This window comes from Neurospora hispaniola, assembly GCF_033458365.1.
Source record: "Neurospora hispaniola strain FGSC 10403 chromosome Unknown B0T23scaffold_3, whole genome shotgun sequence".
Taxonomy (NCBI): domain Eukaryota; kingdom Fungi; phylum Ascomycota; class Sordariomycetes; order Sordariales; family Sordariaceae; genus Neurospora; species Neurospora hispaniola.
In genome coordinates, this window is record NW_026944408.1 from 237,924 (window position 1) to 251,176 (window position 13,253).

A 13,253-nucleotide genomic window follows, 5' to 3' on the forward strand; every position below is an offset into this window, starting at 1 on the left:
GTGTGCAAAACAAATCGAACGGCAGGGCTGTTACGGGCGACTATTTATGCTGAGAAAGCGGCTCGAGATTGGCGGTAAGGCTCGTCATTGAGTGGTAGGTTGATTGGGGATATTCACCGATGTGAATTGTCCGGTATTGCGAGGTGTGCTTGATCACCGCCATGGCTCGTCATCACAACTCGAGTGAATAAGTGAATTGACCCACAATGCCTCACGTCCTTTCCCAGCTCAAGCGTCCTCGACATCCTTTCCTTCCAATGCCCTCCTCCTCCTAATCTCAAACCCCTCCAAGATCGTCTCCCTCTGCTCTTTGTGGGTGAAGTTCAACTTGAGCTCTTCCGTCTCCCCCCCTTCACCCTCAACCATCATTCTTTCCGCTTTACACTCTTCCTCCGTCGCCCACACAAACCTCACATGCTCATTCGGATCCATCACCACCTTTGGTAAGCCCTTCCACTTGCCATCCACGTTCCCATCCATCTTCTCTTCCGCATCAAACCCCTCATCAGTTTCCACCTCGACACTAATCTTCATCACCACCTTCCCACTCCTCGTCAAAAACACCTGCGGCTTTTCCTGTCCACCAACCTGACAAACCATCCTCTTGGGCAGCAGCCCGGCTTCCTCCCACATTTCGCGGGCAACGCCATGCAAAAAGGACTCGTCTTCGGGGTCGCAGGCGCCGCCGGGGATTTCCCAGCGCAGAGGCATCGAGTCGTGCGGGGCGCGTTGGAGGAGGAGGATGCGGTCTAGGGCGTCGGGCGCGGATTGGGAGAAGACGAGGGCACCGCCGGCGATGGCTTGGGGACGGATATGTGTAGAGGTACTTGCGCTGCCTTGGAATTGGAGAGGGGTGGAGAGGAAGTGGGAGATGGGGTGGTTGAGGTGGGTGGCGGAGGGGGAGATGGAGAAGGTGAAGCCGCCTTGGGGAAGGGGGCGGGGGAGGGGGGCCATTGTGATCTGGATGAAAGAGTCCGAGTGTGGTAGTGACAAAGGGATATGGAATTGGTTTTGTGCCTGTAGCAGTTGATGTTGATGTGAAACTTGGTGTTGAATGTTTGTCGGTCGGCGTCGTCAATTCGCCGCGAAAACGGGTCGTCCCGGCAGGCAGCAGTGACAGCCAGCCTCAAAATTGTTAGTGTAACCCACCCCCGCGACCCGCTATCAATCACCTCCAACCAAACTTCCACTTTTGATTCTACTGTATTTCATCCTCAACCTCATGTCATCATCTACATACTTCTAGACAGCAACCGCTAACAATTCCACCCAGGCAAGCCAGGCCCAGCCGAAGGAGTCCGTCCATTGAAACAAGGGGGCCATCATCGTCACAAGCAGCCTCTGATCCGCTCGCACTGACGCACCCCGTTCATCTCAGGGGACTCCTTGGCTGTCACGGTAGCGTACCACTGGCGGCCCAAACCCTTGGAATTGGAGGCTCATAAGCTCCCTTGTCCATATCAACCCCTGGATTATGGGTTTGATCTCCGCTCGACTGCGCTCTTGTGGCGTCGCACCTTTCGGGCGAATGTGACCGTGTCGGGGATTTTTACGGAATCTGAAGACGGCCCAAGATGGCAGTCCGTTAGGTCAGGATGAGTTCGGAGGTTCTTCACTAGGTCGAATTGGGTTGGTTGTTGGTGATGTTGCTGCTGCTGCTGCTGCTGCTGGGATGGATTCGGGATGGGATGCCTACTAGTCTGGTGGTATTGACGGAAGAGGAGATATCCGATGAGATTCCGGATATGAACCAGCTACGTCCGCTATTGCAGTCCATTCATCTATTGTCAATTTCATTCGGGTAGCATGCCATGGGTCGCCATGTGGTATTCTCGATTCTGGGCTGTCACAGTCAATACTTCTCGGCATCCGGTAGACGAGAGGCAGTCCTCCACCCACCTCACACAATCCCTTTCCTGGTACCACACATATTCTGCCTTGAAGATTCATGATCTCGTATCGTGAAGTTCTTTGATTGTTTTCTTTTTCTTCGTTTTCTATCTTGTTATTTTTTCCTTCTTCCATTCTCATTCCCTTCTCTCTTTACTGGCCACAATACCTCTTCCCGTCTGTTACTCTTGGAGCGGGCCGAAGTGGTGGAGCGAAGTGACTCGGATATCTCAACCTCATCCCGTCCGGACCGCACGCAGTCAACGATCAACATCCTAGGTTGACTTTTTCATTCACTTGATCATCATAGTACGCAGGTCGTTACTCACTGTCTTTTCTGGAATTTCCTTGTTTCATGCCCAACCAAGATCGGCCTGTCTTTTCCTTCTTTCGTTCTTAATCCAATTTTCTCCATCTTGGATATTCCATGCCAACCGATCTGCGATAACCCTTTGAGCAACCAGCTGCCGACATGGCGGCTTTTCCCTTCCTCTCAGCCTCTTTTGTGCTTCTTCAGCTGGCATTAACATGTTCGGCCCAACATCCGAATCTTACTACTGGGCCATTGCACCTCGCCAGCCACACCCCCGGTGATGGCTGCGTCCACCTCCCCATCATCCACTCTACCAACACCAACCACTTTGCCCGCCGCGGCATCCAACTCGCTCTCAATAATCGGTCAGACGTAGCTTACTACGCCCAACGTACGTTCTTTTTTTTTTTCTTTTTTTTTTTTTTCCTTTTTTATTTTTCGTTCCCTTCTCCTCCCCAATACTAACCCCGGTGACAGTCGAAATCGGCACCCCTCCACAAACAGTCTACACCCAACTCGACACGGGCTCCTTCGAACTCTGGGTAAACCCGGACTGTACCACCGTCTCGCCCTCGGACTCCTCCTTCTGCGACCACATTGGCTTCTACAACGCCTCCCTCTCTTCCACGTCCAAATCCCTCGGCACCAGCAAAACCCTCCGTTACGGCATCGGCGCCGCCAACATTTCCTACGTAACCGACACCATCTCCCTTTCCGGCTCTTCCACCTCTTTGAAAGATATCCAATTCGGCGTCGCCACCTCCTCCAAAGATGCCTTTTCGGGAATCCTAGGGATCGGCTACGGCCAAGGCTTAGCAACCAAATACCCCAATTTCATCGACCAGCTGTACGCCCAAAAGATCACCAAAGTCAAAGCATACACCTTAGCGCTAGGATCCAAGACTGCTCAACAGGGGAGTATTGTTTTCGGCGGAGTGGACACATCCAAGTTCGCTGGGCCGCTGGCGAGACTACCGATTATTTCAGCGGAAGACTCGCCGGATGGCGTCCCGCGGTTTTGGGTGCAGATGAATGGGATCAGACTTAGGCCGCCTTCAGGACAGAGCATGGGCGTTTATGAAGGAAGCAAAATCCCGGCGTTTTTGGATAGTGGGAGTACCATGACGATCTTGCCGCCTGCGTTGGCGAACAAGATTGCCGAGGACTTTGGGAGCCCGGAGATGGATGCGAATGGGTTTTATCGAGTCGGGTGTGAGTATGTGGATATGAATGGGACGATGGATTTCGAGTTTGTGGGTGTAGGACAAAAGGTGACGGTTAGGGTGCCGTATAAGGAGATGATCAGGGAGGTGGGACAGGGGGAGAGCAAGATGTGCTTTTTGGGGATCATGGGCAGTGAGAGTTTTACGTTGTTGGGGGATACGTTTTTGCGGAGTGCTTATGGTGAGTTCAGTCCTCTCTTTTTGTTTTTGTTTTTCAGTAGAGGTATTGCTTGGGTGAATGCTAACGGAATGAAACAGCTGTCTTTGACTTTCAAACCAATTCCATTTGGTTGACGCAAGCCACTTCATGCGGTAACACGCCCGCCGCGCTTAGGGATGTTATGGATTTGTCTCGCGTGGTAGGGAATTGTCAGATACAGCCGGGCCAGAAGGAGGCGGTAGTGGATGTGGTTTCGGAGACGTCGATTGCGCCGCCTACTGGTTCGACAGGCGACGCTGATGGTGTGACTGGGACGGGAGGAAATGGAAATGGAAATGGGGGGACGCGCACGGCGTGGGGGTTTGTCACCACGACCTTGGCGGTACCTATGGCGACAGGTTTAGCCGGTGGTGGTGGAAGTATGAGCGCGACTGCGTTGGATTCCTCTGGGAGAAGTATGGCTGGTGATGTGGTGTTGAGCGTCGCGGTGGCTGTTGGTGCTGCGGTGTTGGGAAGTCTGTTGTGATGTGATGCATTCTGAGTTTGCATAGCATGGCGTGTTCAATTGATTTCCTCCTTGATTGTGGTCCACCAATGTGCAGTGACGTATGTACCGATGAGATGAATGAAGTGAAGCGATTCACGGTTTGAGAGTGGCAGACATAACCCTAACCCGTGTTCTTGGCACATGGTTTGGGTTTGGGCCTGCGACGCACAGAGCCTCGACTGGAGGAGTCAAGCTGAAAATATCGGACGGATGACGTTTTGTCAGCGGCCACCGAGAGCATCGGTGCGACCCTCCCTCCCGTTTAAAAGAAACATGGAGTGAGAAGTGGTGTGTATGTGTGCGTGGTTCTGGCGGCAAATTTCGGTCTTTTTTTTGGGGTTTTTTTTTCTTGGGGTGAACCGGGCAAACGGGAAGACGGGAGTCATCAAAAGAGGAAAAAAAAAAAAAAAAAACAAGCCTCATCATCTGCCCAGCAAGGTGGTTTAGCAACAGCGATGAACCCATTACAATTGCTGCCCATCGAATCCACTGTTGTCCACTGTTTTCCACTCCAACATGCACTGACCCGCATGTACCTCTACACTACGTTGATGTGCTCGCCCTTTTCCCCTGCCCGCCATCGCCTTCTGCCGCGCACTACATTGATTACCTCTGATGTTGAGGGGATTGACCAATTAGAGAGCTCTCCCAAGGCCTAGAACAGCGAAGCTAGGCAGGTATTGGTGCATTTGTGTCGCATTGCAGATTTTGTGCATGAACCGGCTCGCCCTCCACTGGTCAAGAGGCTTTTCCAGGGCATTGATCAGGGTACAGAAAGATACCAGGAGTCAGGATTTGATATCAACCTACTTCCATCCCATCTCTCTTGCCCTTCATTTTACTGACGATAACCACTTCTTTCTTTTTTTTTTTTTTTTTTTTTTTCGGTCAAATAAAAGGGAAACGAAGCGCCAAGATGACGCGAAGCCAGAGGAGCTCGACCTTGGACTCTGCAAGACCCTTGCTCAGCCATCATGACACCGAGGACGATTTGTTATGGCAGCAGCGGTCGCGATATCACGGCACAGATGCTGCGGTAGCCCGTGCACCGCACGTCAACGACGGCAACAATGTTGGTGATGATAATGATGATGATGGGTTGGAGGATTATATCAGCCACTTTGACGACGACCCGGATAACCCGCAGAACTGGCCGGCGTCATTCAAATGGAGTGTGGTGGCTTTATTGGCCATGACGGCTTTTAGTGTGTACGTGCGCACCGTGATTCTCACACCTGTTCACATATTCATCTCATCTCCCTTGTCTTTACAATAATCCAAAGCTGACAAACCCCAAATAGCACATTCAACTGCATCTCCCTCGTCCCCCTCGCCCCCTCCATCGTCCGCTCCCTCACCCCTCCACCTCCTCCCCCCTCCGACGGGACGGACTCTTCCCTCCCACCACCCGCCAACCTCAAATCCGCCTCCGTCCTCCTCGTCACCATCTGGGAACTAGGCGAGGCCGCGGGTCCTTTACTCATCGCCCCGCTCTCGGAGCTTTTCGGGCGCTACCCAACCCTCAACATCACCAACCTCCTCCTCATTTTGTTTACTATCCTCACCGCCACCGCCACTTCGGTACCTACGCTCATCTTGTCCCGCTGCCTGACGGGCATGGCAGTCGCTTCGAACGTGCTCAACCCCGCCATCGTGGGGGACATGTTCCCTTCTGACCAGCGCGGGAGCGCCATGTCGCTCATCTTCATTGCGCCGCTTATCGGGGGCGCGGTCGGACCAGCGATCTCGAGTGCCGTCGCGGAGAGCGTAGGGTGGAGAAAGGTGGTGTGGGGGGTAGTGGGTTTGAGCACCATTTGCGAGATTCTGTTCTTGTGTTTGTTCAAGGAGACGTATAAAGTGGCGATTGTGAGGAGGAGGGTGATGAGGGAGAAGCACAGCAGGCACAGGTTGGCGAATGCGCATGTGGATATGAGCACGGGCAACTTAAAAAGAGGCAAGAAGAGCAAGCGCGAGGAGTGGAGGAAACTGAGGGATTCGGTGTTGAGGCCGTTCTTGGTGGTGTTTGGGTCCGGACTGCTGATGGCCTTGTCGCTGTTGGGGTCCGTCACGTTTTCGTATTTTTACGTGGTTAGTGTGACGTTGCCGGAGATTCTGGAGGACAAATATGGGCTGTCGGGGGCGGTGAAGGGGTTGTGTTTTATGGGGTTTAGTACGTTATCCTTTTCCTTTTTCCCTTCTTCCATGACATACCTACTAACGCACTTCAACAGCCGTCGGCTCCTTCCTAGCCGTCCTAACCTGCAACGCCTTCCTCGACCGTATTTACATCGCCCTCCGTGACCGCGACGCCGCCCTCACCCAGCCTTGCTCCCCGGACGATTGCCGACCCAAGGAAAAACCAGAATACCGCCTGCCCCTCACCATCCTCGGCGCCTTCAGCATGCCCTTCGCCATCACCTTTTACGGCTGGGTCGCCCAGCTTTCGCTCCCTCTCCCTTTCTTGCTCATTGCTTGTGGGCTGATTGGCGCCAACACCATGATGACCCTGATCCCGCTGATGGCTTACGTGGTGGATGCGTTTGGCTTGTTCTCGGCAAGTGCCATGACGGGTGTGATTGTGAGTAGATGTCTGATGGGCACGTTCTTGCCCTTGGCAGCGGCGCCACTGGTGGATTCGTTTGGGTATGGATGGGGGTTCATGGTCTTTGGAGTCATGAGTGGCGCGTTGGCGCCGATTAGTGTGGTGGTGTTTAGGTACGGAGAGAGGTGGAGGCAGTTTTGCAAGTATAGCAGGGTGGAGCAGTAGGGGTTGTTAGGTATTGTGTGTGTGTGTGTGTGTGTGTGGAAGAGAGGGATCTGTGGACGAGATTGATTGGGATACGATATGGATTGGATATGATGGGATATGATGGAATATGGACGAGCAAAAAACAAAGGATGGGAAAAGTTATGGATTGGGTTTACACGATTAACGACTGGACGACAAAAGTTGGGTTGGATAAAAGACAAAAGTTCTGGCTTGGTTGTTGAAAGGGATGCGCATTCATTTCCCTGTAATGGAGTTTGGGGGAAGAAAAAAAAAGAGAATAATTAAAGGTGTTTTTCACTATGAAGTCGTTTTTACAACTTCTTCTGCAAATGAACTCGGTCACTGTTGAAGACAATGCTGATGTCGTCGTCTTGTTGGTCTTGGCGGGCATTTTTATATGAGAACCGCATACAGCCAAGATCTGCAAACCCATACAAGTTTGCCAACAAACTGAAATATTTAACCGACCATCGAACAGTATTTGTAAGTGCGCCCTTGGTGATGATTGCCTTTGACAAATACACAACCCACGGATCGTAACCCGGCACCACCGGCCCATGGGGCTTAGATCGGATATGTAACACGGCCCCTGGCGGCCCATCAGGGAACATCCGTGGAGTCCGGGGTCCGTAGCTCCGGAGAGTCGGAGAAGACGGGTGTGTCCAAGTTTCAGATGGTCCGTCTCAAACCCAACGACTTCCGTTCCGGTCCCTCTTGCTCCGGCCTTTGTAATGTGCCCATCTCTCGTGTAGGCCAAGGACGTTGAAATTGCTCGGCTGGGTCTAGGTACCTTGAGGCTTCGTAAGAATACCCAACCACCCTGGGACAGAGTTTTGCTAGCTTCAGGAGGCGCTGATCAGTTGGCGCGCTACGTGTACTACGTACCTAATGGCCGTCGCTGAGGCATCGCTGTGTGAATACGGTGATGAGTGGGCTGGTTCCCTTGGTAGTATGCGCAACCGTTCTGGGAAACAGGGCTATACAAGTAATGTAAGTCTGCGATTCCTACAGTTGAAGGGAAATGGAATTGGAAGGTCATGTGTTCCTTGGAAGAAGGTAACCTGGCGATCAGTGATCCGGAGCTCTGGGCAGTGGGCAGCCATTCAGCGGTGGATGCCGCCATAGAGGTTAGTAGGTCGGGTAGAACAATACAGGGATACCCCACTACAGAATACCTCGACAAAGTGCCAAGCACGCCGCCCTGGAAATGGTTCCTGCCCCATGACGCACTTTTTCCCTTGCACCGCTTCCTCCCGCCGTACGGTATACCGCTCGGTAGTACCTCTACGGCACTACGTACTTTGGAGTGGACAAGACCAACAAAAATGAAAAGGATCAACATGGCGACGCTTTCTTGATTCCATCTCAACAAGGCCAATTGGGACCATGCCATTGCCCCAGAAAAGAATCCCGTCATGCCCGCCCTGTTATCCCCGAGTCACGACTCCACGCCCAAGTCACTGTCCCTGCAAAAAGTTGCGACTAAAGAAGAATCCACAGAAGCCGCCGTTTGATCTTCCCTTCTTTTTTTTTTTTTTTTTTTTTTCCGTCTTTTTTTTTTTCTTTTCCTTTTTCTCTTTTTTTTTTTTTTTTTCATCTCCCCACCACAACCAAGTCACCGCCACATCCCAAGTCGACAGTTGTCCGCCCGCTCGCTCGCCATGGCAGAACAACAGGATGCCGGCGACCCGAGGCGGCGACAGACTCGCGACTATCCCGATTCCCCGATCTCGGTAGAAGAAGGCTTTGCGACAGCCACCACCCTCGCTTCCCGACACCAGCAACAACAACAGCAGCACGAATATGAACATGAACCACCACCAACCCCACGATTACCCGACGGCGATGGCGATGATGGCCTTACCACCGATACCGACAGCGACACCGACGATGACATGCGCGTCCGCACCAATGTTACCAATGTCGCCCCAAATCCAGTCCCGCAGAAACCAAGCAAGAAGGCCGGCTGGCTGGCCGCCATGGCTGCTAAGCTGGGTCTCGACATGCCCACAGTCATCACCATGTTCAAGTACGTTGTCTGGCTTCAGTATCAGGTAGGTAGGTATACAAGATACTAACAACACACAGAGGCTCCCTCCCCCCTACCATCGGCATCGCCATGTGCCAGTCCCACACCATCGCCATCTACTTCGGCACCGTCGGCTACCTCGTTCCCATCGTCTCCGTCCTGGCCATTGCCATCCTCCCCCGCGGCAAATTTCTCATGAACTTGGTCCTCAACCTTCTCGCCATCTGCTTCGGCTCCGCCGTCTCCATGCTCGCCCTCTATAGCGCCGTCAAGGCCCGCGAACACACCACGCCCAAAGACGCCCCGGTTTCCGCGCTGCCGACTTACAACTCGAGCCAGAGCGCTGTCTGTGCCGTCTGGCTGTTTTTCAACATCTGGCTGGGAAACGTGGTCAGGGCCAAGATGCCGGCCTTCAACATCTCCATCATTATCTACAGTATCCTGGTCAACATCGCTGCTACTTTCGGCCCCATCATGACCACCATGGCCGCCGCCCAGCACTTTGTCCAGCAACTTTTGACAGGCATGTTGCTGGCTATGGCCATTGCCTCGGCTGTCAACCTTTTCATCTTCCCCGTCAGCAGCCGTCTGGTGGTCTTCAAGGAGTTTGCGGGCGCCATTGGCCTGCTGCGAAAGACGGCTTCCCTTCAAAAGGCTTACCTGGCCAGTCTCGAGTCGGAGGATATGTTCGCGCCTGCTACGAGAACTGATACCTGGGCGAGGAAGGAGGCAAAAAAGGCCGAGAAGGGGAATCGAAAGCCAAGAATTACCAAGGAGGCCAAGGCCGCGAAAGCGCTGGGCGAGACCGCTGCTGCCCTACGAGAACTCTCTGGAAAGTTGCATGCCGACATGGGCTTTGCCAAGAGAGACATTGCCTGGGGAAGGCTGGACGCCTCCGATCTCAGCCACATATTTACCCTGTTGAGGAACGTTTACATTCCTGTTTTGGGCATGACCACCATCATCGACATTTTCAAGCGCGTCTCCGAAACCCAGGGGTGGTACACAGAAGAAGACACGCCACCCGAGGTGGTAGCCGAGAAGGAGATCGAAAAGCGGGTATGGAACGAAGTCATGAAGCAGATGCACGAGCCCTTTGAGATCCTCTCCGAAGCCATCGACAAAGGTCTCCAACACGCCGCCTTCCAGCTGGACCTTACCCCGCGCCCCAAGAAATCTAAAACTGCCGACATTGAGGAAAAGGCCGGCCAGCCTCTGCAGCCTGGCGATTTGGGGTATGCTCAGGTGATCCATGAGAAGGTGGCAGCCTTTTACGCCAAAAAGGGTGAGCTTTTGAAGATTTGGGTCAAGGAAAAGGGTCTGATCTACGACGAAGAAGGCTTTACCGCCCACGACACCGTCCCTCTCGAGCGCCAAAAGCGCGACCAAGCCCAGCTCAACATTTTGCTCTACATGGAAAACCTCATGCACGCCTCGGGCAACGCCGTCTACGAGTTTGCTGCCTACGCCGATTCCAAGGTCGAAGACGGCACCATGTCGCGCAAGCGGTTAATCATGCCCGGATTCAGGCGCTTGGAGAAGTGGTTCCTTGCTGTTCTGCGGAATGAGGACTCGACAGCCGAGGGATCGCCTGACCTCTCGGAAAGCAGCAACACCATTGTCAGCTTTGGCGATGGTTTCAACAACAACAAGAAGGACCCCGAACACCTTCCGCCCGCTACTGCGTGGGAACGCTTCGGCAACCGCCTCCGCAAGATCTCAAAGTTCTTTGGCTCAGAAGAATCCGCTTTTGGCTTCCGTGTCGCTTGCGCCACCATGTCCATTGGCATCGTCGCCTACCTCAAGGAAACCCAAGCCTTCTTCCGCGAGCAGCGCCTCGTCTGGGCCATGATCATGGTAGCCATTGGCATGACCATGACATCTGGCCAGTCGTTGTTTGGCTTCATCTGCCGTACAAGTGGCACGGTGGCGGGCATGGTCCTGTCACTGATCGTGTGGTATATCGTTGATGGACATCCGCCAGGTGTCATTGTCTTTTTGATGTTGAGCATCTTTCTGTGTTACTACTTCTTCCTCAAGTATCCCCGGTTTGTGCCCGCGGTCATGATCACCGTTGTCACGCAGGTCATGATCATCGGCTATGAGTTGCAGGTGGGCATGATTGGAAGGGCGGCAGCGGAGAGAACGGGGCAACCTGTATATGAGTGAGTTGTCCATTTTTTCTCTTGCCAAAGTAATCGCTAACAGTGTCCGCAGAATCTACCTCTTGGGCCCCTACCGCCTCGCTTGCGTTGCTGGTGGCTGTCTCGTCGCCTTTATCTGGACCATCTTCCCCTCGCCACTAACCGATCGGACCTGGCTCCGCCGCGACCTCTCAGCGACCCTCTACCTCGTTGCCAACTACTCGTCCATCATCAACTCCACCCTACAAACCAAGCTTACCGAACAGGCAGGAGACGTCAACATCAAGGGAACCCCCGCCCACCAACTCTTCAAATTCCGATCCAAGATTTTCGGCAAGCTGATGATGCTCATCCCCTCCATGTCTCAGCACTCGGAGTGGCAGAAGTGGGAACCCACTATCGGCGGCAGGTTTCCCCGGGAAGTTTATGATGAGATTATTCTTAGGACCAACCGCATGGTGGCCTATCTGACGCTTATGAGCTACACGATTACGAACCCGATTCATGCCCCAACCAAGATGAAACCGTATGCTTCGCAAAACCAGATTGCCAGCCCGCGCGCGTCGTCGGTGGCCGTGTACCCAAAGTGGGATAATCAGGTTGCGGAACTGGTCATGACTTTGGAGCCAACGCACCACACAATCCTGTCGACCTTGACTCTGCTCTCCAACTCGTTACTCTCCGGCCAGAGTCTCCCACCATTCATGCCCCTCCCGCGTCCCTACGACATAACCCGCCGCCTCATTCGCCTCGGAACAACCAGTCCACTCCGCAGCCACCCCGCAAGCCCTTATGCATCCGGCGCCGAATCCGACTCCGACTCCGAAGACGATGATGCCGATGACGCCTACAACGAGCCCGAGCCATTCAAGTTGATGGACTCGCGCTCCGGCGAAGACGACTACGAGCACGTTAAGCGCGAAATCAGCTACTTTTCTTCTCACAGCCACGACGCCCGCCACCAATCTCTCTCCCAAGCCGCCAACCCTAACGCCACCACCCCCTCTCCTGCCCAATCCCCCGGTGCCTCTCCTTCAGGCTCTGCCCATCTGGCCTTTTCCTTCCCTCCAGGGATCCAAACCCATTCGCCCACACACAGCCGCAACCCATCGTTCTCTCGACCAAGGGCGTTTTCGCCTTCGCACTCTCGCGCTCACTCGCGCGCTCCAACGTCGCGGGCGCACTCGAGGGCTCATAGCCGTGCGCGCTCAGTGCAGCAGACGAACCAAAACCTTCTTGAAGGTCTGCTTCAGGATGAACCGGGGTACGCAGAGTTTGCTGTCCTCCAGGTGTGTACGGGCCTGGTATGCGATGATCTCGAGGGACTGGTCAAGGCGGTGATTAGTCTGGTGGGCGTAGTGGATTTTAGCTTTCGCGTGGATCGGAGTGAGGAGGAGGTGCATTTGGGGAGGAGGGCGAGTTTGGCGAGGAAGATGAGGGAGGTGAAGAGGATGGGGACGATTGGAAGGGGGAAAGGGAAGGGAAAGGAGAAGGCGAAGGCGAAGGCGCAGTGAGGGAGGTAGGGAGTGACGAAGGGGAGATATGGAGAGAATTGAAGTGGGGATGAAAGAAGAGAAGAGATGAATATTAATACCCAAACTACCTAGAGGTAGTCAGTCAGTCAGTCAGTCAGTCAGTTAGTCACACATCATGACTTACGTTGGGACTGGATGGGAGTGGAGTGGACTGGAATGGAACGGGCGCAAAGAAAGGCGTTCGTCCCTGGTGCATTTTCCAGCTCGGCATACTTATTTTCTACGAAGGGATTGATTCATGGCTCATGTCCAGCATGTCTAGCAACGTCATTATGCCCCCCATATCATATTTTACATGTCGTCACTTGGGATCGGATCTATGCTAATGTTTCTATGGATGATGGATGGAAATTTCAAATTCATTTGTTATATATCTTACTTACCTACGTACCTACATACCTAATTACCTACTTTATATATAGTCTTCGCAGATAAGAGAAAAAGATGAGAAAAGAAGAGATAAAGAGAGGAATCTAATGATATTTGATGTTCGTATATCAAGAAAAGTAAGAAGAAGAAGTCAGAAGGTGTTTGGTTCCTTTTGTGTAATGGACTAGACTAGAGGTGTCGGTTGTCAACTTGGTGTGTTACTTTTACCTACTGGAACCAGTGAGCGCGGCGCGGCCCGGGCCGTTCCGGTGC

At 53.3% G+C, this 13,253-nt stretch overlaps 4 protein-coding genes across 4 annotated transcripts; 3 read left to right on the forward strand and 1 right to left on the reverse strand.

Moving 5' to 3' along the window:
* Positions 1–78: 78 nt before the first annotated feature.
* B0T23DRAFT_102652 (uncharacterized protein) lies at positions 79–1,048 on the reverse strand. The gene has a single exon (XM_062831717.1). It carries the CDS (start codon positions 952–954, stop codon positions 229–231), a length of 726 nt encoding a protein of 241 aa, XP_062693577.1. The 5' UTR covers positions 955–1,048; the 3' UTR covers positions 79–228.
* A 1,149-nt stretch (positions 1,049–2,197) lies between these two features.
* Positions 2,198–4,169, forward strand: B0T23DRAFT_102714 (aspartic peptidase domain-containing protein). Its single transcript, XM_062831719.1, has 3 exons — positions 2,198–2,594; positions 2,681–3,607; positions 3,685–4,169. Exons 1-3 carry the CDS (start codon positions 2,363–2,365, stop codon positions 4,110–4,112), a joined length of 1,587 nt encoding a protein of 528 aa, XP_062693578.1. The 5' UTR covers positions 2,198–2,362; the 3' UTR covers positions 4,113–4,169.
* An 834-nt stretch (positions 4,170–5,003) lies between these two features.
* Positions 5,004–7,322, forward strand: B0T23DRAFT_334779 (major facilitator superfamily domain-containing protein). The gene is made up of 3 exons (XM_062835786.1): positions 5,004–5,342; positions 5,435–6,303; positions 6,365–7,322. Exons 1-3 carry the CDS (start codon positions 5,050–5,052, stop codon positions 6,898–6,900), a joined length of 1,698 nt encoding a protein of 565 aa, XP_062693579.1. The 5' UTR covers positions 5,004–5,049; the 3' UTR covers positions 6,901–7,322.
* Positions 7,323–8,508: 1,186 nt separating this feature from the next.
* Positions 8,509–12,800, forward strand: B0T23DRAFT_102727 (uncharacterized protein). Its single transcript, XM_062831720.1, has 3 exons — positions 8,509–8,932; positions 8,992–11,097; positions 11,150–12,800. Exons 1-3 carry the CDS (start codon positions 8,565–8,567, stop codon positions 12,588–12,590), a joined length of 3,915 nt encoding a protein of 1,304 aa, XP_062693580.1. The 5' UTR covers positions 8,509–8,564; the 3' UTR covers positions 12,591–12,800.
* The last annotated feature ends 453 nt before the right edge of the window (positions 12,801–13,253 follow it).